General features: G+C 37.6%; 1 protein-coding gene across 1 annotated transcript in view; it reads left to right on the top strand.

The window, feature by feature from the left end:
• dcbld2 (discoidin, CUB and LCCL domain containing 2) overlaps positions 1-26,043 on the top strand; it is a 41,348-nt gene that overhangs the window by 8,464 nt on the left and 6,841 nt on the right. Inside the window, exons 4-10 of the mRNA XM_056465969.1 lie at positions 6,365-6,416; positions 6,501-6,573; positions 14,987-15,120; positions 18,430-18,470; positions 18,695-18,910; positions 20,969-21,093; positions 24,885-25,032. Coding sequence (XP_056321944.1) covers positions 6,365-6,416; positions 6,501-6,573; positions 14,987-15,120; positions 18,430-18,470; positions 18,695-18,910; positions 20,969-21,093; positions 24,885-25,032 — 789 coding nt within the window. The remainder of the gene's footprint in view (positions 1-6,364; positions 6,417-6,500; positions 6,574-14,986; positions 15,121-18,429; positions 18,471-18,694; positions 18,911-20,968; positions 21,094-24,884; positions 25,033-26,043) is intronic.

Genomic DNA, 26,043 nt, shown 5'->3' with positions numbered 1-26,043 from the left:
CACCCAGCCGCTAGCAATCATAAGCACGTGATCATCACAAAATTAGTTTATAAGATAACTTCACTTATAATATTTTGGAGCAGTAAATGTCAGGCTAAGTAAGTCAAATGAATCATTGACCTCTGCTGTCTTCATTTGTTTCAAAAACACAGATTTCTTTACAGTTTAAAAAAGCATCTTTGAAGATCATTTCTGCTGAAGATACTGTTGTCCTAAAAAACAAACAAAAAAAGTAAATAAAAAATCGTACACATACCTTAGGAACGGTTTTACAGAAAATTTTGGCGGTTTTAAAATCTTGATTTTTTTCCAAACCGCGGTATACCTTGAAAACAGTTATCGTCCCATTCCTAGTTTACACATTAGTGAAAAACAGCCATAAACAATATTATTTGTTGGGCAATATTTGGCATTGTCACATTGTAATTGACCCTTCGCTGAGCCCTGCCCTCCTTAGTTAGTGTTGCTATGCCTGTCAAGCTTTCGTGCATGGCTCGTCTATTACAATGTGTATACGCCGGTGTCAGACATTGCCAGAGATATAATTAGTCATTTTTGGCGAACAAGTGAGTTATCCGAGAAAGCCAGACAAAAAAGGACTGCAGTATGCATTACAGGGGTATATTCACCACATTAGAGCTTAATTTAATCAAGATTGAAGCTAGGTTAGCCTAGCCGCCTCATATGCTAACCATTCAACAGATTAGCTCATGCACAGCTGGAGAGGTGAAATTTACAAATAATCTTATAATAACTAATTAAACTGTGATTTCTCTTTTATAGCCAAAAAGCCTGAGAGAGTAATTGTTGTGCAATGAAATATAGAGTTACTAACCGACGAGGAAACACGCATGGACAGTGCTTTTACATAATTAATTCATAGAAAGAACAGCCAGAAAGAGGAAATTGATGGATTTGTGCCAAATATTAGCATCATTGACCATAACAATGTACATTAACTATATATGTCTGTATGTTTGTGTGCTCTTTATCCAGTTTCTATTCTAATTTGCAGTTGGAAGAAATAAATAAATAAAAATGCAAATCAAAGTATAAATAGCAGAAGAACAAATTGATTTTCCCTACCAACAAATATTAATCTGACACCAAATATAAAAGCAGACACTAACCTGCTATAACATAATCACCAATAACTAAATCTCCAAAAGGCAGACGAAAACATCAGTGAATTGTAGCTGTAACCTGGACATCGAGGCTTATAAATTACTGAGAAACAGCTGCGGATGAAGTATATTGATCGCAAGTGCTCAGTTTGTGATCACATCTCTGTTTTGTTCTGTTGATATGCAATTTAAAATATTCGTAAATTGAAGCAGACGGAAATATGACTGCTATTAGTATGACTAACGTTACTATGGCGAGGGCTTTAACGGAGCAGTGCTCATAATATCGAGTGAAAAAAGAAAAAGATAGCTGTGAAACACAACCTGCTTTGTATTTTTGTAGGAAACACAGTTTAAATGTTTTTAGGGTAAGAGCTGTGTAAGTTATTGCCATTTATCACTGAATCTGTCAGGAATATCAAAACAAAACCAACTTAACTCCACTCCTTTAGAGCCCCTCACACAGCTTGACCCACGCTGGCATTTCTCCCCTTAGGTTTTTGGTTTTGAAAAGGGCAAAAATTCCACCACCCCATCTAAACTATTAGGATACCGGGTGTCAGATTTACACAATCCATATGCACAACGCTTTGGCCTGTTTCCCTTGCTCGAAAGCTTGACAGGGCTCCTGTGCGTAGCTACGGTTGCTAAGCCACGATTGGTGGGTGGCGGTTTTTGGGGGAGGCTTAGCGAAGGGTCAATTAAACAGTACCTAAAAGGAAGTGACGATGTACCCTATGTGTATGTTGTGTATGTAGAACTTGCTGTGTGTAAGATGTGTCTCTGCTTTTGGTTGTATTGTGAAATAAATCCACACTTTGCTGATGAATTGTTAGTACTTGCGCAACAATGCTAACACTTGAGCAACAATGCTACCATATACTCTGCAATGGGCTATATGCACAGCTAGTGTTTTTCAGCCAACGATGAACTTCTGGTGAAAGCTTTATGTGACTATTTTCAATTTCATAAGGTTCCTTTTACAGCATTGACGTTGTAATAACGAAAGACCGTTTAAATGCAGGCGCCATTATTAGCAGCAGGCTAGTACAGAAATTCCATTAAAAATACTGGGGTAGTCGGCACCAATAGCCTTGCTGTTAGTGCGTCGACACATGGCACCTACATGTTCACGGCGACCTGAGTTCGATACCTGGATTGAGGTTCGTTGGTCGACCCTTCCCCTATCTCTGCTCCCCATGCGTTCCTGTCTCTAAATCTCCACTGTCCTATTAATAAAGGTGAAAACCCCTAAAAAATAATTATATAAAAAATAAATACTGGGGTAAAATTAATTTCAATATTTTACAGACATGGCGTGGAAAAATCTAATTTAATGCAGTGCTTCTTGTTTGGTCTGATACCCACTTTATATCATATCTCAGACAGGCAGTGAAGATCGCTGTTGTTTTAAAGAAATAAAACTTGGCGAATTTGTATGGGATGACAATTAACCAGAAGCCCTAGGGCTGGCTGACTGAAATTAAAAGTCTGTGTGCATATACCCCATTGTGTGCTTGTTCATGCTTGCTTTTAATCTACACCTGCCTGAACACAATGTACACGCATGATGTCATCATTTTCTCTTATTTTGAGCATTATAAATAAATGACAAAGGTGACATTTTCAAATATTTCTGCATCGCAACTTGTTTTCAGATTTATGCGATTTCAGTCCCAAAAAAACGGTTTTCATGTAAACGAACAGACAAATTGCATAGAATGTTTTCTGATTTGTGATGAAAATGTCATATAAATACCCCCTTAAGCAGTAAAATGTAATTAAGCAGTAATTTTGTAATAGTTATTGCTTCAATAATTGTCTATGAGTATGTCTTAATGCACGTCTATGATGGTGTTCATCATCACTGAACTAACAAGAGTAAAATCTGCATTCTGCTGAACTAAATCTTAATGCTTGATTTTTCAAACTTGTTTCTCAATGCTAAAACATTCTACCTGATTTCATTATTGCACATTCATCTTCATAGGTGCGTTGACACAATGTTGCACATTGAATAAAATGCTATAGAAATAAATGTGACTTGATAGCGCTGGGAATTGTTTAGTTGGACAAAGTGTAAATATGTGCCACACATTTTTCTCTCAATGTCAATTCAAATAATGTTTATTTCTATAATTGGTGCTTTTACAATGTAGATTGTGTCAAAGCAGCGTAACACATAGAAGTTCTAGTAAATTGAGACTGTGTCAGTCCAGTGTTCAGAGTTGAAGTTCAGTTTAGTTCAGTTCCGTGTGGTTTAAATTTCACTGCTGATAGTCCAAACACTGAAAAGCAAATCCATCAATGCGCTGCTCCACAAGCCTCAAACCAAGCAAGCCAGTGGCGACAGTGGCGATGAGCAAACTTCACCAATTGACGATTGATAGATACCTTGGCATTATTTCCTCACAGGAACTGGCACGCATCAATGCTGCTGCGTAATCTCTAGAGGCCTCAGGATGTGTATCCCCAAGTTGAAATAGAGAATAAAGAAAATAATTAGTGTAGCTGCTGTTAATAGTGTATTTAAACGAGATGCAAAAATGAAGTGCTATAAATGAAAATACTAGTTATATTAACAAACATAGAAACAAACATGTAAAGCATATGAGTGTTTCTAACAAAATGTTGGGTGCATTAAGACCGGAGGAGTGTGTCCTACAGGTGGTTTGTCAAGCCTACTCACCTGCATGGAGCACACTCATGCATCATGCCATTATGTGATGCATTGAGTGTATGCTTTACTAAAAAGATTTTTTAATCTAGTTTTTAATCTAGTTTTGAACTGAAAGAGTGTGTCTGAGCCTCGGACATTATCAGGAAGGCTATTCCAGAGTTCAGGAGCCATAAATGAGAAGACTCGACCTCTTTTAGTAGACTTTGCTTTCTGGCTACTACCATAAACCCTGATTTTTGTGATCTTAAAAAACGGGTTGGATTGTAGTGAGACAGAAGGTTGGTTAGATAAACAGGACAGCAGTGGATAAAGCAGCAGTTAAATAAGCATCTATTAATAGAAACGTGGATGATTGAACAATTATCACAATCACAAAAAATGTTTATTTATCAATCACTTTATACATTCATTCATCCATTTTCCTTTAGCGTAGTTTCTATTTCAGAGGTCGCCACAGCGGAATTAACCACCAACTATTTCAGCATATGTTTTACGCAGCAAATGCCCTTTCAATCACAACCCAGTACTGGGAAACACCCATACACACTCATCCACACACACACTTTGGTCAATTTAGTTCATTCAATTCACCTATAGCGCTTGTCTTTGGACTGTGGGGGAAACCAGAGCACCCAGAGGAAACCCATGTGAACACCGGGAGAACATGCAAACTACACACAAAAAAAAAAGCCAGCTTGCCCAGCTGGAAATCGAATCAGTGAGCTTATTGCTGTGAGGCAACAGTGCTAACTATTGAGCCACCTTGCCACCCGCACTTTATACAGCTTAACAGTATTTACGTGTTTACATAGGGCTGGGCGATTTGGCCTAAAATCAAAATCTCTATTAATTGAACATTTTAACTCTATAACGGTTAATGAATGATTATTTTAATTATTCACTTTATTTTTTGCCCTCATAGTTCACTCACAAGTTTTGTATTTCTGAATGAATGGTGCATTACTTGATCTTAAAATAATCGAAGGAAAAACACTATTTACTATCTGTGATTATTTATTGAACATCAACGCTGAACAACTGATATTAAAACACACATATAAATACCTTGCACTTTTGGAAACAAAATTAATTTTCAATGTTTGTTTTCCATGTTAAATGTAGAAAATATGCAGTATCTGTTCTAAATAAAATAAGTCTTGTATATCCTTTAAATAACATTTTAAACAGTGCATTTCTTGTATTTTGCGTATCAGGTTCGCTGCTCTCCCACGGCTCTCCAACCACATTTGTCAATGCTACAAAGCTGACCAATCACAGAGCTGGGGCTATGCGTCGTCATAACGTGTAGTTACATTTTTTAAGAGGTCGGCATCAGTTACTGTGAGGGATATGCGACCGCATGAAGGCTGCACCAGACCGGAGACAGAGCGGGGTCATTTAACTCCACACGGGGTTGGGAAAGTAATTGAAAAATTTGACCTGGAAAAATAATATTGATTATAGGTTGTGAATGTCGATTTCGATTACTTTTCGATTAATTTCCCAGCCCTACTTTTACAGCATCTTTACAGTATTACACATGAAAAACAATAATCTCAGTGTTGCTATCTATTAGTATTAAACCTCAGTTTCTTTCTACTATTAAAAAGCTATTCAGTGTAACAGAGGAAATCTTCAAGATTTTCAAGTCAAGGAAAAAACAGCAATTCTCAACATCACCACAAACCATTGGTAGTTTGAGGGTGTTCGCCAGCTGAAGCAAACTTTTCTAAAAAGTTCACTTTGGCGAGCTGTTTTGAACTCCTGAAGCAAACTCCAAACGAACTTCATTTTTGTTCTTCGCTCTTAGATTTCAGTTGAAGAATATGCTAATGATTCCAGTAATGTCTGTTGCTGCAGGAAAGTTTCAGTTTGTGACTGTTGAAGCTGCAGTGTCAGCACATTTGTGGAGGTGTTGGTACATCCTGCGCCTCCTAGTATTTAGCATCACAGCTGTGCACGTCTGCGTTTCATGTGTCTTAACAATGACATTTGCCCTTTGACCTCTGAGGCTGTTTGAGGTCAGGAGTTCACACTGCCATGTGGGAGCTACACCTGTTTAGTTCAGTACTCTGTGTATGTGTGTGTGTGCGTGTGACAAGAGATCATATTTCCCATGAGTCAGGAAAAAGACAGATGAATCCATGCTGTGGCTATGAGTAATGGGCACAATAACACCACAAAATAACTTGAACTTGAGATGCGCACACACGCAATCATACACACTCCGACATTGTGGCAGGAAGTTTTGCACCACTCGTATTTTCTTCAGAATAAAGTCACGGATGTAAATCTGGTTGCTATTGATCCGCTCATTCAGATGGAGGCTTTTATCCACAAATACGAAACCCAATACACCAGTCTGTTGCACCACTTAGTGAATGTCCAGTCAGTGTACATAACACAGGCGTACACGGCTGCATATTGTCTTTGTGTGCACGGATGACATTAATCAATAGTGTCACCATGGCAACCATCTGATGTGCTGCTTTATCTGACAGAGGTAAATATATTTCAAGAGGGTTCAAAGAAAATGTGCCTCTCTTTTCTCATCCTTCAGACCTCATCACCTGTCTGGAGAAAGGAGAGCACTTCAGTGAAGCAGAGTTCAGGTACCCATTTTATAGCTTTTTTTGTGCGTGTATGTGCTTGGATATGCGTGTGTCTGTGTCTCATTTCCTTTTCTGCATTTGCAGTAAATTCTGTCCTGCTGGATGCCTGATTGATTTCGGAGAGGTTTCAGGAACCATACCACATGGATACAGAGATGTAAGTATGCCACTTCTGAGTCAATATGTAAGGGTAACAGCATTGTGGGAGACATTGTGTGACTTTTTTCCAGAATGCAAAATAAAGTGTTGAAAGCATACTTAACTTGATAGCATGTACAAAGATTGGCCTTTGAAATGTGCAATAGAAAAGAAAGCATCTTTGTCCAGTGTCTTTATGTGTGTTTTAAATATAGTGTGTATCTTACAGTTGTAAAAGTGCTTGTTTTTTTTAATGTTGCTGTTGAGTAGTAGTTTGTTTTTCTATATTGTGTCTGTCTTTTGATTGTGAAATAATAAGCCAGTGTTGACAGTTTGTGGACTAATTAACGCTGAAGTTGTATGTGAGCTGAACATACAGAATATCTGCTAGTGAAGCATCTTGATATTTCATTACTGACCCAGATTGAGCAAGAGGCAAAAAGACAAACAATAAAAATATATTAACAAGATATTACATTTTAATCAAACAAAATGCTATATACTATATATATTTGAAGAAACAAAAATGTTTGACTTTAGCTTTGTGAAAGTATGTGACATAAAACCTCGCTGCAAGAAACTAAAACAGTAGTTGGGCTGAATGAAAGTGCAAATTCACTTTACCACCTTTTCCACCAACACAAACCAGTTGCTAGAACTATTGCTACTCGATGTTATTGCTGGATTGGAGCTGGGGTTTTTTCTAGCAAGCCTTCTAAGAACTGCATTGGTTTTATGCTCCATTCACACGGGGCGTCAGTGGTATCGCTTCACTTTGGATTGGTAACGTCAAGCGTTGCCGAATGGATTTGTCCGTCATGGTTGCTTACTGCAGAAGTTGGAAATTTTGCAACTTTTCAAGTGCCAACGAAAGTGCCAGCCAATCAGAGCGCTTCATGCAAATACCTCAGCTCAGACAGTAGCCAATTTTGGATTTATTTCATTGGCTGACGGCGCTGCATTGATGATCGCATCAGCCCCAACTTCAGACACGCCCTCCGTCAAGTGTTGACACTAAAGCCCTGTGTGAATCAGGCATTACACCATCTACAGCCCCACTATAGAGCCATGTCTGATGTCACTGCATGGGTCTCATTTTCTGAGCAACACAAATGCAGAAGCTCCCCATACAAATGCTGTATTACCAATGTGTTGTTAGTAATGTTAATAACTAAGTGAAGTTTATTTATAAACTAATTTCGAGAGGATCGCATACTTATGATTGATCGCAGCTGGTCCTGGATTAGCACCGCAGGATTCACCAATCGGATGATAATTAAACTCACTATAAATAATCAAAGCTTCTTACCTTAGTTATCTTCATCTTGAAGAATCCTCCCTTCCACCCCTACTCCTCCCTCCTTTCCTTATCAGGGCGACACGGCAGCCCAGTGGTTAGCACTGTTGCCTCACAGCAAGAATGTCATTGGTTCAAATTCCTACTCTGCCAGTAGACGTTTCTGTGCAAAGTTTACATGTTCTTCCCGTGCTTGTGTGTATTTTCCCTGGGTTCCCGACCAAATCAAATCGGCACCATTGATGAGCTCTTAATCAGCAATTCCTAATTGCCATGAGCATATAATAAGCAGGGGAGTTCTCGAGACCTACCTGAGCTCAAACTCTCCTCTTGCATTACAAATGGGAGGGAGCCCCAGGCTCAATGATCTTACAAGCTCAGGGCTCTCTCCCGGGACAGCATGCCAAACACACTTTATAATCGATGATTTGTTTTTAACAGATTGGGAAGTGCATATGACTTTCTTTTCCCATGTAATTTGTCAGCAATAAAAACCCTCTGGCTCAGCCTGGACAGTAGCCACACCCCACACTCTTACTATTGGTAGAGCTGAAAATAGAAACTTCCAAGCTTCAAAAATGAAACAAAAGCACACTAAAGGCATGTAAGTCATCGTAATCCATGCAAAAAAAAATCTTTTCAATATTTTTAACACCATTTAGCTGTCAGTTTGGAAGTGCTGTGAGTCAGTGAGTTCACTTAAAATACCTGACTCAAACAAAACAGACACCACTCGGGAGACACAAGAAGTGCTGGTGTTCATGATTCTGCATTATGTAGTTTGTGTATTCTCTTTAGCAGTAGTGATTCAGAAATTGCTTTTCAATAGTAAAATATTCTAGATGGCTTCGTGTTTGAAATTCATCAGAATTCTGAAGATGTCCTTCATTATGTAAGGAATGTATGTTAATCTAATACAGGATATTCATTCGAAATTCTTTCTTCAATGAATTTCATCATATTTAAAAAGCTGATTATAAGAAAACAAACATTGACAGCAGCAGAATATTGCTTTTCAGGCTCTAGAGGTTCCACAGCATACATTTTTTTTAAAGGTGAACCATGAAGTTTTTGCATTTGTAGTGTGACCTAGAAGAATTAAAAATGTAAAGCATATTTGCAAACGCTGCATACATTCACAGCTCTTTCTAATAAAAATACTTATCTTTACAAATCTGAATCTATAGAATTTAAGTATTTATAGTGTGTATATATTATACATATATATAGTTTAGTAATTATAGTTAGATTACCGCTCTGCTATGTTAGTTATATATAGGTTTAAAATAGCTTTCATACGTTCAGTGTTCCCAGTACTCGGTTGCAGCTGGAAGGGCGTCCGCTTTGTAAAACATGCTGGATGATTTGGCGGTTCATTCCGCTGTGGCGACCCCTGATTAATAAAGGACTAAGCCGAAGGAAAATGAATGAATGAATTTATGTAGCACTGTGGTCCTCCAAGATTTGACATTTTGTTCCACTGTAAGTCCACTCATGTATGGAATGACAATAAAGCTCACTTGACTTGACTTGATCACATTATTAATGTTAATTAGAACATGACATCATCTAGTGACATTTAGCAACTTTTCAAGCAGGCTTTACTTAGCTTTAGGCTTTATTTCATTAAAGACATCTGGCAACAGTGTTTTGATGGTGCTCAGAAGGCTTAGTGTTTACACGTTTGATGGAGACAAATCCACAAATGGCATACTTATAGCAATCAATTAACAATAAACCAGGTTAAGATCATTTATTTTGGAAAAAAAAAATCTGCAGAGGAGTAGTTCACTCAATAAAAAAAGAAAGTTCCTTCATCATTTACTCACCTTTACTTGTTTTAAATCATTATGAGTTTCTTTCTTAAATACAAAATAAGATATTTTGAAAAATGTTCTAAAACCATTGACTTCCATAGTATTTGTTTTTCTACTATAACAGTTGATGGTTACAGGTTTCCAGCATTCTTCAAAATATCTTCTTTTGTGTTCAGAAGAAGGAAACTCATTAAGGTTTGGAACTACTTGAGGGTGAGTAAATAGTGGGTAAATTTCAGCTATCCCTTTAAGAGTGACCCCCACACTGTCTTCTCTACATTAGCTCATTGCCGATGACCTCATGGTCGCTTTAATGTCTGCTTGCTTTAAAGCGTTTGCATGATTGCACATGTGAAGTCTGAACACAATAGACAGTTGTCTTCTAAAAGCATATCTGGAGCTTGAACACTGTTTAGGGTGTATGAGTCTGAGCGAGAAGCAGGCGTGCTTTCGAAGCTGAGTCATTGCAAATGATTCTGTGTGTCAGTTTTGGAGCTCTTGGTCTCTTAGGGGCGTGTCGGTATGTGTTTGGATGTATGCGTGCGTGTGTTTTTATGTGTGTATGACAGCGTGTTTCTCGGGGAGATGTTAGATCAGGTTTGGCCGAATGGTTTTCTAATGCAGGCCAGCTGACAACAGTCTTGTTTCTCAGCTCAGATTCTGCCTCAGAATTAGTGTGGGGCCCATATGACGCCTTGCAAATGTGTGTGTGTGTGTGTTGTTTGTGGCATGAGTGATGCTTTATTTTGCCCAGAGGAAGTGGTGCATGTTTGCGGTGTCACTGTGTGGGGGTGTTGAGAGTTTCCCTGGTGTGTGTGGCTGTTGAGAGTTTGTCGAGTGTTTGTGGTCTCTTTTTGGTTTGGAATCTCAACTGCGTGTATGTGTGTGTGTGTGTGTGTGTGTGTGTGTGTGTGTCTGTGTATAGTCAAAACTGTCATTTCTTTTCTTTTTAAACTAGTAATTTTGCTGTTATTCCAGTGGTGGGCAGCAAGTGTTTCTGGCCCTGTACACTCTGCAGATAAATGTGGTTGTCATTACTTTTAGTCTTACTGCTTATTAGTCATATTTCAGTATGATGTGCATCCAAGCGCCTCTGTGAATCTAAGTGAAACATAAATCACGCATATGTGGATCAGATTGTTTCAAACTTTTTTTTATTAAGAGCGTTCTGCTTGCTGACAGGCCTATAAGACTGATTTAAAAGCATTTTATTGTGTTGCGCTCATGTGCACAACAGACATTTGTGCTGTTACTGTGATGTTGATTGTTTATTTGATTAATTGTGCAGCTCTCGGATGTAAGACTTGCTTTTAAAGCCCTAATTCAACAAAGTGGAGGGAAGGATGTGCATAAGGTGTGTAAATGATAGTGGCGTTTTTGTCCTTTATGTGCTGCCACAGCAGATGGTAAGTGTTGTACGTTTCCTGTCACCTCATAAGCTGCTAAATGAGTTGTGTTTTTCTGGCAAGCTTTAGCGCTGTTCTTCATCAATAGTCCACAGAAGGCATGCAGAATAACATTGTATAGTCAACATTCACAATTGAAATTGAATGACCAGTACAAGTTGCGACTGAATAAATCAATTTTTAATGGAGGTAAACAGTTCTTGTTTTTTCAAATGTGTAAAAAGAAAGAAGATTTCACTGACTGTATGTCGACAAGCAATTTTTCAATTTGTCATGATACGGCATTTTTAATTTCAGTAAATATTATCAAAGTCTCTTTAAGGCAAGTAATTTCACTCAGCGGCCATCTTTGAAACGCCTCTCAGGCAGTATGCTCGGGCATTCTGTCTGAATGGGGAAACATCAAATTCTCCAAAATTGCTTTGCAAGCTTATGATTGAATTTCATATTAGGAATCACCAATAGAATTAAGCAACAACTGTCTCTTAGTTTCATTTCTAAACATTCAAAACAGCAGAAACTCACATCTGGTTCAAGCCCCTCCCTCAGAGTATCGTCAGTCGATGATTGGAAGGTGGGCTTTTTTCACCTTTAACGATCCATGATTGGCTCTTGTACTAGTAGGCGGGGCTTTATTCACCATATTGACAGTTACACTTTTCCCCATTCAAAAGATACGAGTGACATGTCTTGTGTATTCTATAGTCTTTTTATGTAACTAAAATGATATTATTGCAAATTTTAAATTACAAAAGTAACTTTAATAATTTTTTTCTAATAACTAAAGCAACCTTTAACTTCATTAAATCAGTCCATAAAATGTATGAAGTAAACAAATGTTTGAAACATGCCTGACTACTATCAAGAACTGGTGTAAGGTTTTACAATAATATCTGTTTAGTTAATCTTAGTGCACATTGTATTGGACATTTTCAAGAGTTGAAAAAGCTAAAAGGAATTCTTTATTTGTGTCAATTTTGTTGTCATCTGCTTACTCTCATGTTTTACTAAAACGTTTTGAATTGCTTTCTTCTGTGAAAAAAAGAAAGATCATTTTTTTTTCAATATACACTGCCTGACAAAAGACTTACCCATGTTTTGGAATGAACAAATAATAACTTGACTTCTAGTTGATCATTTGATATTAGAAGTGTCTTATATGAAAGGGAAAGGCCTCTAGATTATGCTTATTTTACCAAAATAAAATATGATCATGCCTTGGTTTTTAATGATTTAATTAGAACAGTAAGGTCTGACTTTGCTTAGACAAAAGTATTGTCACTTAACAGAAATAATGTACAGTATAGAATATAAAGTCATGGTGCAGTGGAAAAAGAATTAATATTGTGTATGACTCCCATGAGCTTGAAGGACTGCATCCATACATCTCTGCAATGACTCAAATAACTCATAAATCATCTGGAATGGCAAAGAAAGCGTTCTTGCAGGATTCCCAGAGTTCATCATGATTCCTGGATTTATCTTCAAGACCTCCTCCTTCATCTTACCCCAGACATGCTCAATAATGTTTATGTCTGGTGACTGGGCTGGCCAATCCTGAAGCATCTTGACTTTCTTTGTTTACAGGAACTTTGATGTGGAGGCTGTAGTATAAGGAGCGCTATCCTGCTGAAGAATTTGCCCTTACCTGTGGTTTATAATGTAATGTGCAGCACAAATGTCTTGATACCTCAGGCTGTTGATGTTGCTCTGCTGATCTCCCGCACCCCCCATACTGAATGTAACCCCAAACCATGATTTGTCCTTCACCAAACTTGACTGATTTTTTTTGTGAGAATCTTGGATCCATGTGGGTTCCAGTAGGTCTTTTGCAGTATTTGTGATGATTTGGATGCAGTTCAACAGATGATCTACCTTCTGTCACTTTTCCAAATGATCAACTAGAAGTCAAGTTAGTATTTGTTGGTCTTAAACCAGGGACTGATGACAAGACTTTTGTCAGGTAGTGTATACTGTAGAATTAAATTCAGTGGGGTGGAACCTTTGAAAAGATGGAGAGCCCATTGAAGTTCATTGTAAAGACAAACCGATCAGACACAGATCAAAACATCACAAATTGTGTTCAAAAATCTGAGATTTTTCAACTCACATGAAGGTGAGTACATGATGGCAGAATCAGTAGATTTTGATGAGCTAAGCAAACACTAAATAATACATCATGTCTGTCAGCAGTATACTAAGTATATTTTAAGTTTATGAAGAATTACAAGGTAAAAATAGCTTTCTGGTTGCTAATGTTAGTTACCTTTTAGTTATCTTTCTTTGCAAATTATTTTGTAAATTATTTTATCATTATTTTGATTTAATTCAGCATCACTTGTTTAAAGTTATAGAAGTTTAATGTTATAAACTGCTTTTCAAACTCTTTTTCGTATGAACGGCCAAAAAAACAAATATCATTGAGTGCTGTGGGCTGAAGGTAAATATACTAAAGTATATTACATTAAAGTTCCCATGAGTAATTTCCTAATTTATTTCAAAATATTTCAAAATAAATAGAAAACATTACTTTTAATTAGAATTAACTAATGTAGTATAACTTTTAAATGATAACTTGTTGCAATAAAAACATAAACAATCACATGTACAACACAGTGAAGTTCAATGCTGAATGCACTAGTCAAGCAGAATCTGCCTTTGGCTTGATTTGCTCAAGTCTCTGCGTTGTCGGCTGACAGTATGTACATTTAAACAAAATCAAAAATTTAATTTAAAACATTTAATTTCAGTTAGCATTTAACAATAAAACCAACAAAGGGTTGGCATTAAATTGGAATTGACAATCTCAAAACCATGTGCATCATTCTCCCTCTCTTCTCAAATGGGATGGCGGATCAAACCATGTGCCAACTTTGGTTTAATCGATGTTTAAATTGAATAGTTTCTGAGAGAAGTCTCTAATGATCACAAAGGTGGAAAATTGTAACAAATTGAATACAGAAAATGAAAGAAAATACCCCGTTTCTGTTTTAAATTGTAATTATTATTTAAAAATTTTTAATTGTACTACTAAAGTTTTCATCGTCACTTGATTCAAAATTTTATCTTTTTAATTTATCATAATCACATTTGTTTTGTGGAAACTAATACAATTTTCAGGATTAATCCAGAAAAACAAACAAAAAAGGGCTCAGGGGTAACTCAAATATTTGGTCGGTGCTCTTTGGTAAGGGATTAATTAAAACAACAACAGGAGTCAGTCCAAGGAACTCGAAAAATGTGGAAAATTTGGCTAAATCTTAAAAAACCTACGCGTTTCAGCAAGGATCTGCCTTCATCAGGGGGTAACCGTGATCATGTGAGTCTCTTTTGAGTACTACGGTCACATGACTCATTTAAATATCTCAACAACACTCAAATCATTTAACAAACAACGTCAACTATCATCATTAATTCGGTATAGATAGTTTTTTAAGATTTAGCCATGTGAATAAAGGCTTTTTAAATTTTCCACATTTTTCAAGTGCCTTGGACTGATTCCTGTTGTTGTTTTGACAATTTTCAGGATTCTTTGATAAATATAGTTTAAAGAACACATTTTTCAAAATATAAATCTTTTGTAGCATTATAAATGGCTTTCTGTCATTTTTGACCAATTTAATGCATTCTTATCGGGGAAAAAAGTTTAAATATAATATCCTACTGACCCCAAACTTTTGGAAAGTATTGTATACACAGTTGTCATTCCCCAAAACTTTGTGTGTATATGCGTGTCCTGTGAGAGCTCTACGTGTGTAACTCCAGAAGTTGTTCCTCCACTGAATCATCCATCACTCTTCATCACGGTGGCATAACCGATAGCTCTGCAGTTCTCCTTGAAGGATGTGAGCTCAGCTTGCGGGTTTGAGGTGCGTGAGTCAGTGTCAGCTGTGTCTCTGTGTGTTTCTGCAGTCTTCTCCTCTGTGTCTGGCCGGCATTCATGCGGGTGTGCTGTCCAACACTCTTGGGGGGCAGATCAGTGTGGTCAGCAGCAAAGGCATCCCACACTACGAAAGCTCACTGGCTAACAATGTGACATCTGTGCCGTGAGTAACCCATTTGCATTCCTCCTCGCTTTCTTCATGGGAAAATCTATTTCTTTTGATTACCGGGCTTGCAAGGCAGTGCAGTTTTGAAATGACTCTAAATGTTTGTTTTCCTCTGCTTTTTTGCTAATTCATTCTGTTTAAGTGTTTAATGCAGGACTTATTATTCTGCCAAGGAGCTTTTATTTAAAAATATCCAGATTATTTACACAATTTTGTGCCTGATGACTGATATTCTGAGCCAGTTTAATTAATGTTTTACTTTTGTTTTTGACACTGCGAACAACAGCACTCAGCTCAACATGGTATTCTATTTTTAACCCTTTTGTCAATGCTGTCATTTCACTGTCGTCTGTAATTTCGTCATCTTTAAGCAAAAAAGATGTTGGAAGAATGAGTAGTTTTTATGTACTAATTAATCTTCAGATTACAGCAATAAAAACAACATCTTTTTATTTGTAATAGCAGTAGCAACACTATTATTAACTCAATCTGAAATAAATCTAAAGTTTTTAAATGGACAACAACAATAAAAGGAGTTTATCATATTCTCAATTAAAATGAATTGAAACTAAAGTTTAAATGAATTGTTTGATGTGCTAAGTGAAGAAAAAACGTAACCTTGTACAGAAAGTAACAAACAAAACAGCGAATACATCGGTTCAGCAGAGGCCATATTAACTTTCATGTTATCTTTATAATTAATTATGTTTTTGTCAGTTTAGATTATGAAGTTCTAGCTGACAGATGGCTATTTTTATCCATGCACTGATGATCTTGCCCTTAAAATGCAATCACTTGCGGAGACAGTAAACACTTTGAAACTTTATGGAATAAATAATAATGGCTTGTGTATATATTTTCTAAAAACAGATTAAAATGGATTCATTAATGTAATTTGTAAGCAAATAAATTTTTAATTAAGGTTTTTTTTAAGATGAATATTCTGCCATTCTTTACTCACCCTTGACTTGTTACAAATCAGTTTTTGATCTAGTGAACACACAAAAAAAGTTATTTAAAAAATGTTGGAAACTTGAAATTATGAGACCATGAGACCCATGATTTAAAGTTAAAATGCAAAGAATTAAACAGTAAGTAATGTAATGTCCTGCTAAATTTGTTATTTGTAATTACATATACACATAACCACAATTTGTTAAATCATTATAAAGATAATTGTGTTTTAATAAACACTATAAATGAGAAGGACTTCTTTCCTTCTCAATCCTCTGGTCTGAGTGCAGACACATTGTATAGCAGTGCAGCAGGTCTCTTGCCCTGTCTATTCCAACCATTAATCCTGCCGGTAATCTGAAGGATTTTAAACGTGTGCAAACACAGCAGCACAGATATTGGTGATGTGTCTGAATGGTAACGAACTCAACTGATAAAAGACAAAGTCTGCCAGCTCTCTCAACAAAAATGCTTGCTGCAAACCAACAGATTTGCTGTATCGGCCCTGACAGGTTTGCGGAGAAAAACATGCAACAAACCCAGTGGTTCATATAAAACAAACATACGACCCGTGGCGTTCGCAGATATGGTCTAACCCAGTCATTGGGTCTCACAGCTTGACAGGTCTGCCTTGCCTTCAGAAAACGCATGCTTTCATGAATAATTAAGAAGCAGGTTCTTCTCATAGGATAAGAAAACTCCGCTATGAATAATAATTAGAAACCGACACATCATCGTTTCACTAGCAGATTCGCGATACAGAACCGATTTTGATCTCGCTCTAATAATTATTTTAAACCCGGAAGACGAAATTAGCTGACAAAAGCTGACAAATTATCCAGTTTTCCACACAAATAAAGCTGACAGGTGCTTACAACGACAGGGTAAGAGTCTGGCGAAGAATGGTTCCAGAAAGCGGGTATAACAAAAACAGAAAAATAAAGTAAAGAAAGTGAATAACAGGGTGAGAATGTGGTAAAATCTGGAAACCTGGTAAAAATCAGGCAAGGGCTTTTCTTTTTCTGGATTTCTTTTTGAAACTGTCAGTTGGTTTAGGGAAGGAGGAGGGTGGGTTAGTGAGTCAGTCAGTCATTCCGTCAGAATGACAGAACAAAAACTGGTTTGGAACAAGTTAAGTGCCAAAAGTCTATCCTGGAAAATGTATGCCTTGACCTTTCATTTAAACATTAATGTTATGTTTATGTAGATTTTGTAAGCATTTTGCTTAGCTGTGCATAGAAAGTGCAACATTGTTGTATCTTTTCTTATTTTTATGGTTTATACTGGACATCACTTTTGGCCACTACTGTATGTCCTTCATATTTTTTTTTGTCTGCATACATTTTCAAAATCCTGTGTTCACAATGGGTTTTTAACCTTGTGTATACTGATGTATGCATGCATGCATGTATGTATGTATGTATGTATGTATGTATGTATGTATGTGTGTGTGTGTGTGTGTGTGTGTATATATATATATATATATATATATATATATATATATATATATATATATATATATATATATATATATATATATATATATATATATATATATATATATATATATATTCTGGCCACTATGAAGGACAAATTGATGCTGTATTGGCCACAAAAAACCATACTAATGAATAATTATTGTAGTATAAAACCAGGCCTTTCAGTTTCATTGTACAACCCCTGTATATTTATATAGTGTGAAATATATGTAAAATGAATCAAACTGTCATGTTTTTGTCAACTCTTTTGTCTGTATATTTTTTCACCTTGCAATTCTAAATTGAAAAGTAAATTTTATGACTGCTTTTCACTTTTTCATATTGTTGTAATCAAAAATTGCACTTTTTTCTTTTATTCAGAGTGTATCGAGGTGAATTAATGTAATGATCAAGTACTGTCATAAACAACAAAGCAGCACATAGATCCGTCTTGACATTATGAATCACGTGTTGCCATAGAAACGAACACTTTCTGAGTCAGAGGACCTGAACTGCTCTAAATTGTCATCTGGTAATTATGGTAATTCTGACATGACGTGAACACAGCATAAGTGACAGCTTAACATTTGCATACTGGATCCACGTATATTGCCGCAAAAAAAGGATATTTTGCTGTGTGTGTTGATTCCCGTGCACATTTAGTAGAAAACCAAATGTGTGCAAAACATCTCTCATTTCATTCACACACAATTGAAGCCCCAAAACTAAATTTACTTTTGCTGCCTTGCAAGCACCGATGTTTCCTTCTGGAAATGCAAATCTAGTTTGATTGCAAATCCTTGGCTTGTATATTTTTGATAAATGGATTGATTGCTAGACAGAATGACAGCTCTGCGTCTTTCTCCTTTTACAGGGGAACTCTCTCCCCGAGCCTTTTTACTTTCAAGACCAGCGGTGAGTAAATCAGTAATGTATCAAACCTACTGTCAGTGTTTACCATTTACTGCAGTACTCTCCAGTTTTGCCACCACAATAGTTCAAAAATGATTTTATATAACTTCAATAAAGAAGTTTAAAATTTAATAAAGAAGTTTGTTCTTCATTCCTGTCACTTCTATAGAAATGGCCTGCACTTTGGCGCTCTAATAATAGAAACTTTAATTTTCTCCCTTTTGAAGGTTGCTATGGCACTTTGGGTTTGGAGTCGGGGGTGGTGAGCGACTCTCAGATCAAGGCCTCGTCCGAGTGGGAATGGGGCGGTCATGGAAAACAGCCCACCGTCTGGGGCCCTATGGGGGCCCGCCTCAAAACTCCAGGACGTCCGTGGGCTGCAGCCAACAGCGACACCAAAGAATGGATTCAAGTGGACTTGAAGAAAGAGAAGAAAATAACAGGTATGCTTGTGTGTGCGTGAGTGTGTGTGAGTGTGTCTACAGGTTTTGGTGGTTTATGAGGAAATATATTTGTAAAATGGCATTGGAATGTCCTAGGTAGTACAATGTTGAAGTAATTTATGAGTACAAAACATTCATTTATTCATTCATTTTCTTTTCGGCTTAGTCCCTTTATTAATCAGGGGTCGCCACAGCGGAATGAACCACCAACTTATCCAGCATATGTTTTACGCAGTGGATGCCCTTCCAGCTGCAACCCATCACTGCGAAACCATACACACTCTTTCACACACATACACTACGGTCAATTTTAGCATACACAATTCATCTATAGCGCATGTCTTTGGACTTGTGGGTGAAATCGGAGCACCTGGAGGAAACCCACGCCAACACGGGGAGAGCATGCAAAGTCCACACAGAAATGCTTTTAAAAGTTTAATATTAAACCAATTTCGAGAGGAGCACGTGCTCATGATTGATCCAGCTATACCACATTAGCTAATCACGATCCAGTGGCCCAGTGACTAGCACTGTTGCCTCACAGCAAGAATACCAATGGTGTTGGGTCCTCGCTAGGCCATCTGGTATTTCTGTGCAGAGTTTGCATGTTCTCCCCGTGTCTGTGTGGGTTTCCCCCGGGTACCCCAGTTTCCTCTCACCGTCGAAATATGCTCTATATCAGGGGTCACCAAACTTGTTCCTGGAGGGCCGGTGTCCTGCAGATTTTAGCTCCAACACTAATCAAACACACCTGAATGAGCTAATCAAGGTCTTACTAGGTATACTTGAAACACCCAGCCAGGTGTGTTAAGGCAAGTTGAAGCTAAACCCTGCAGGGACACCGGCCCTCGAGGACCGAGATTGGTGACCCCTGCTCTATATAATAGATAAAAATAAGCCTAAATCTTTTTTTCTAATGTCTTACTCTCAGAATGTTCACCTTAGCCTCAGCAGCGGGGGAGTTTTGAGTTCGACCTGAGCTCAATCTCCCCTCGCCCTGTGAAAGAGGGGGAGCCCTGGGCCCGAGGATCCCTTGAGCTCAGGGCTCTCTCCCGGAACAGCATGCCAAACAAGCTATGTTTAAATCATGAGCTAAGTGTGAATTTGTGAATTAGGTAAGGTATTGGATAACAGTTGTTTGTTTTTGAAGCCAGTCAAAAAATGTAAATCTTAATGGGCTAATAATATTGACCCCAAAAAAATGTACAAAAATATTTAAACTGCAGTTATTCTAGCCAAACTAAAAGAAATAAGACTTCTCCAGAAGAAAAAATTAAGGGAAATATTGTTAAATATTGAAAAATTTCGTTGCTCTATTAATCATCACTTGGGAAATATTTGTAAAATAATAAAACAATTCACAGTGCAGCTAATAATTGACTTTAACTGTAAATGGCTGTAAATGCTGTAGTTATAATAGAAATAAAATAAAATAAAATATAATAAACTCTTCAAGGTCTTTTCACCTTTAAAATTTCCACAGCTTTCCTGTGAGTGTTGGATGTACACAAAAAACATTTGTTGTTTACTCAAATTATTTATTTAAAACGAGCTGAAATAACACAATTCTTATTTTTTTTTTTACTTAATTGTTTTATGTTCAATCCACTTAAATTAGTAAAAACTAATAAGTTAACTTAATTATTTCATGTTGACCTAACAGAAATCGAACCCAGCATTTTTACAATGTAGGAGTAGAGATAGGGTAAGGCCATATAATAAGCATTTTTACAGTATAAAGCATAGGTCTCAAACTGGATTCCTGGAGGGTCTCAGATCTGCACAGATCTGCTCCAACCCTAATCAAACACAGCTGATCCAAATAATCGAGATGTTCAAAAGTGTCTTGAATGCCTTGATTAGTTGCATCAGCTGCGTTTGATTAGGGTTGGAGCAAATCTGTGCAGAGCTGAGGCCCTCCAGGAATCCAGTTTGGGACCTATAGTATAAAGTATATTATGCTTATGGAGAGTCCTCATAAACCACCAAAAAACAACGTGTGTGTGGGAGAGAGAGAGAAATGTTTTGATTGATCAGTCACTCGAATCTACTTCTCAGGCATTACCACCACTGGCTCCACACTCCCAGAGTATCAGTTTTACGTTTCAGCCTATGAGGTGTTATACAGCCGTGATGGACAGCAGTGGAAACCCTATCAAGAAGTGGGATCAGATAAAAACAAGGTATGGGGTTTTGTTTACATTGTGTTAGCTTAGCTTAGCTCTGTTACTAATAGTTAATATGTCATGAAAGACGACATCCTAATCATCAGGAAATGTTGTAAATTGATTATTTGAAGTGCTCAACATTGGCAGCAACACAATACTTGACTTGAAATTCATTTTAAAATTCAGTTTGATGCTAATATGACATTAGCATGATGGTAGCAGAAAACAAAAGATGAATTACAGAATCCAGTGTGAAAAAGGATATTATCTATGCTTGTTTTGGGAAATGTTAGGAGGGAAAATAAATCATAGATTCCTCATTAAAAAACACAAATATTGGGTTAAATTATCAAAGTTTTTAACTACCATACTTTCTGGGAAGCAAAACAGTGGCTCAGTGGTTAGCACTGTCGCCTCACAGCAAAAAGGTTGCTTGTTGGAGTCCATTTCTGGCATTTCTGTGTGGAGTTTGCATGTTCTCCCCTTGTTCGTGTGGGTTTCCTCTGGGTGCTCCGGTTTCCCCCACAGTCCAAAGACTTGCGCTATAGGTGAATTGGGTAAGCTAAATTGCCCGTAGTGTATGTGTGTGAATGAGCTTGTATGAATGTTTTCCAGTACTGGGTTGCAGCTGGAAGGGTTAAAAAACAGTTTGATTATTTTTTTGTGAAAGCATTTGAGTTTCCTTGGCTGTGTTTTAGATCATTGTCTTGCTGAAATGTCTGCCCTGGTTTCATCTTCATCATCCTGGAAGGGCATTCACTGTGTAAGACATATGCTGGATAAGTTGGCAGTTCATTCCGCTGTGGCGACCACTGATGAATAAAGCCGAAGGAAAATGAATGAAGGAATTTTCTGGGAAATAACTTGCTCCTGACTTTAAGTCGCGCTATCAAAATTGCATAGTTTAGAGAAAAAGAAATGGTTAAGTAGCAGTATTGATGAGATTTACAGTACAAAAATGTTCCTGTGAGTCCTCAAAAAAGGGAACGTAAAAATTAATTAACAAACAGAAATTTTAGTGGTATTCATTTTTTATTAACATCTATGAAAAACCTCAAGCCTATATACTTATATTTAAAGATTAAGCAAATCTTAGGTTGGGCACACATCACAAGATAATCGGGCTGATTTTGAGCCAATTTCTTTCCTTCCGCCAATCTTAGGTAAATATACTGATGATCTGAGTGGCTCTAAAGATTATCTAATCAAATTTTCCTGTGGTGTGAGGTGTGTTAGGAGTAACTTAATCTGCTTGGAAGAACGCTGGAGGCGCTCCAATCACAAAACGTAAATATCCAACATGTTGTGAATATTTACAATCAATAATCCTGGCGTGTGAGGGAACCCAGAGGACAAGAGCACATATGAGTCAGAGATTATCACCTGAAACGAAACAATATCTAATCAGAAAGCAAACTGACAGAAGAAGCTTGACAAACACAGGCAAGGAGCAGCAGCACAAAGGGAAATGGATTTGGACAGGAGAGATGGAGGATCGGCTTGTCGAACATCATCAATGTTTATTTATCTGACATGTTTACTCTTAAATCTCGAGAGATTTTGCGAGATTTCCTGTGTTCATATTTGGAATAAATCAGGAAAATCTGTAGGTTTGTGTTGTCTTTGTCACATCATGGCACTCTATACACTGTAAGAGCAAAATGTTGAATTTTTTTGTCCTCATTTTTGTTGTCTCTAACATTTTGAAAATCTTATAAGATCTTTTAGTGTGTACCCAGCCTTAGATTAGCACTATGTGATGTAAATGTGCTGGTAGTAAATACAAATAATCAAGTCTTTCTCTCATTTAGCACCAATATAAATGTGACGTTAATAAATCGAGTCACTTTAAATGATAAAACTCCGCACATTTCAGATGAAAAAAACGATACTTTTATTCCAGAAAACTTTCTTTTAGATTTAAAATCTAGGTTTATTTATCAACACTTTTGTTGCCCTATCCACATGTTTCATTTCATTATTTTATCTTATTTTATTTTCATTGCATCTCATCTTATTTTCGTCTTTATTTTCAACCCCAGACTTGCCTCTCCCCAGACATTTCCTCCAGCTCCTCTGAGGGAATTCTGAGGCATTCTCAGGCCAGCCAAGAGGCATAGTCCCTTCAGCGTGTCCTGGGTCTTCCCTATGGTCTCTTCCCGGTGGGACATGCCTGGAACACCTCCCTAGGTAGGCGTCCATGAGGCATCCGATACAGATGCCCGTGCCACCTCAGCTGACTTCTCTCGATGTGTAGGAGCAGCGGCTCTACACCGAGCTCCTCACCCTATCTATAAGGGTGCGCCCTGCGACCCTGCAAAGGAAACTCTTTTCAGCCACTTGTATCCGAGATCTTGTCCTTTCAGTCATGACCCAAAGCTCATGACCATAGGTGAGAGTAGGAACGTAGATTGAATGGTAAATCGAGAGCTTTGCCTTTCGGCTCAGCTCCTTCTTTACCACAACGGATCGGTACATTGACTGCGTTACTGCTGCCGCTGCACCAATCTGCCTGTCAATCTCATGTTCCATCCTTCCCTTACTCGAGAACAAAGATACTTTATTTTATTTTATTTTTGTCTGCTTCTGCGGGGCCGGGTCACGGGGGCAACAGTCTTAGGAGAGACCTCTCCCCAGTCATTTCTTCCAGCTCCGCTGGGGGGATCCTGAGGCATTCCCAGGCCAGCCAAGAGACATAGTCGCTCCAGCGTGTCCTGGGTCTTCCCTGAGGCCTCTTCCCGGTGGGACATGCCTGAAACGCCTCCATAGGTAGGTGTCCAGGAGGCATCCGAAACATATGCCAAAGCCACCTCAGCTGACTTCTCTCGATGTGGAGGAGTAGCGGCTCTACTCCGAGCTCCTCCCGGGTGACAGAGCTCCATAAGGGTGTATATCCATAAGGGTGTGTTCTGCGACCTTGCGAAAGAGTTATCCTATATATTATCTTATATATTATAATTATTATAATTGTTTAGGTATTTTACCTTGTTTATTATTTATTTCTGTTGATAACTTTTAATTGTTAGAATATTTTTATAATTATAGAAAAGTGGTACTTATAAAATGTGTTTTTTTTTTGGCATGACAGCCATAGAAGCTGAAATGCCAATAAAATCAAAATTCTCTCTCTCTCTCTCTCTCTCTCTCTCTCTCTCTCTCTCTCTCTCTCTCTCTCTCTCTCTCTCTCTCTCTCTTGTATCCGAGATCTTGTCCTTTCGTTCATGACCCAAAGCTCATGGCCATAGGTGAGACTAAGAACGTAATTGACCAGTAAATCGAGAGCTTTCTTTTTGGCACAGCTCCTTCTTTACCCCAACGGACCAATACATTGACCGCATTACTGCTGCCGCTGCACCAACCCGCCTGTCAATCTCACGTTTCATCCTTCCCTCACTCGTGAATATTTTATTTTATTTTATTTTATTTTATTTTATTTTATTTTATTTTCAGAAATTGAATTTGGCCAACACAAGTTTAGCTGAAATCAGACTAGCATATCCAGCTGGGTTTGTTTTTAAGCAGTGTGTTTTGTGTTTGTGTGGTGTGAATAAAGTGTTGGTATTGTCACTGCTGCAGAATGACATCACTTTCTTTGTATATTTCCAGGAAAAAAAGGGTTTTACATTCTTGAGGTTTTAGGAGGCTGAAATGAAAGTGCACTCTGTGGTCATTAATAATGAATGTCCATCGACTGTCAGCGAGCTTAACGAGAGATGCATTGATTAGGCGTAAATAAGACGAACCTTGAGCTGAGGCCAAATGTTCTTTGTTGCTAAAGCCTCGTTGTCCTTGTGTCTCTGAAACAGATTTTCCAAGGTAACACCCACTATCTGCAGGAGGTGCGAAACAACTTTATTCCTCCAATTGAGGCACGCTTTATCCGAATATGTCCCTTACAGTGGCACCAGAGGATCGCCCTTAAAATGGAGCTGCTGGGCTGCCAACCGCATGCAGGTGAGAAAACGGCTCACTTGTTCACTCATTCACTAATCTCTATATAGTGGATGACAGTTGAGTTGACTATATCAGGAAAGGGGATGGAAATGAGTGAACTTTGACAGTGGTTAAAATAGTGTGAGCCAGATAACTGTTTGTCGCAGACGATTTGGTAATGAACATTACACATTATAATACAGTGGGTGGGAAAGTATTGAACACGTATTGTTTTTTTCTTGGGTAAAATATCCTAAAGGAGCTGTTGAGATGGAATTGAACCAGATTTTGGTTCAAACAATATACAAACATAAAAATATAACAAAACAAAACATCTGAAAAAATGGTTATGTGTAACTGCAATGGAATGACTCAAGGAGAAACTACTGAAATGTATTTAATACCTTTTATTAAAGTTTTTTTTGATGGCAGCTCAAACATGCCATTCATATGGAGAGTGAAGTCACATGAATTGTGCAGGTGTGATCTTTTCACAGACTTTAACAGAGTAAAATCTTGATGGTTTCTTTGTGTCAATCAAATCTGATATTTAATATGTACTTTCTATTGGATTTACGTCAGGTGATTGGCTGGGCCATTCAACAGTTTGATTTTCTTTCTCTGAAAGCATTTGGGAATTTCCTTGGCTGTGTTTTGGATCATTGTCTTCCTGGTAATGGAAATGTTGGACTGAAGCAGCTAATCCTAACTTACAATAAGGAAGGGCTGAGGGTTGCTGAATAATTACTGAGAGATTTCAGCTGCAGTCTGGGCTTTCACTGCCTTTCAACAGCTACCTTTCTTCATGTGTTCAATATTTTTCTTTGTCGTTTAATTTTGTTACACATAACTTAATTTGTAAACTAATTAATATTGTTTTGTCTTTGAAATATTTCAAGTCAACAGCACCTTTAGAAATATGTTTTTGAGAAAAATGGTGATGTGTTGAATACTTATTTCCCCCACCGTATATCCTTTATTTCTTTATGGATTGAATGTCACTGTTAATTTGTCACATTTACTGTATTAGTT

Source organism: Danio aesculapii, chromosome 9 (genome assembly GCF_903798145.1).
Source record: "Danio aesculapii chromosome 9, fDanAes4.1, whole genome shotgun sequence".
In the NCBI taxonomy this organism is placed as follows: Eukaryota; Metazoa; Chordata; class Actinopteri; order Cypriniformes; family Danionidae; genus Danio; species Danio aesculapii.
This window is presented reverse-complemented; position numbering and strand designations above follow the sequence as displayed.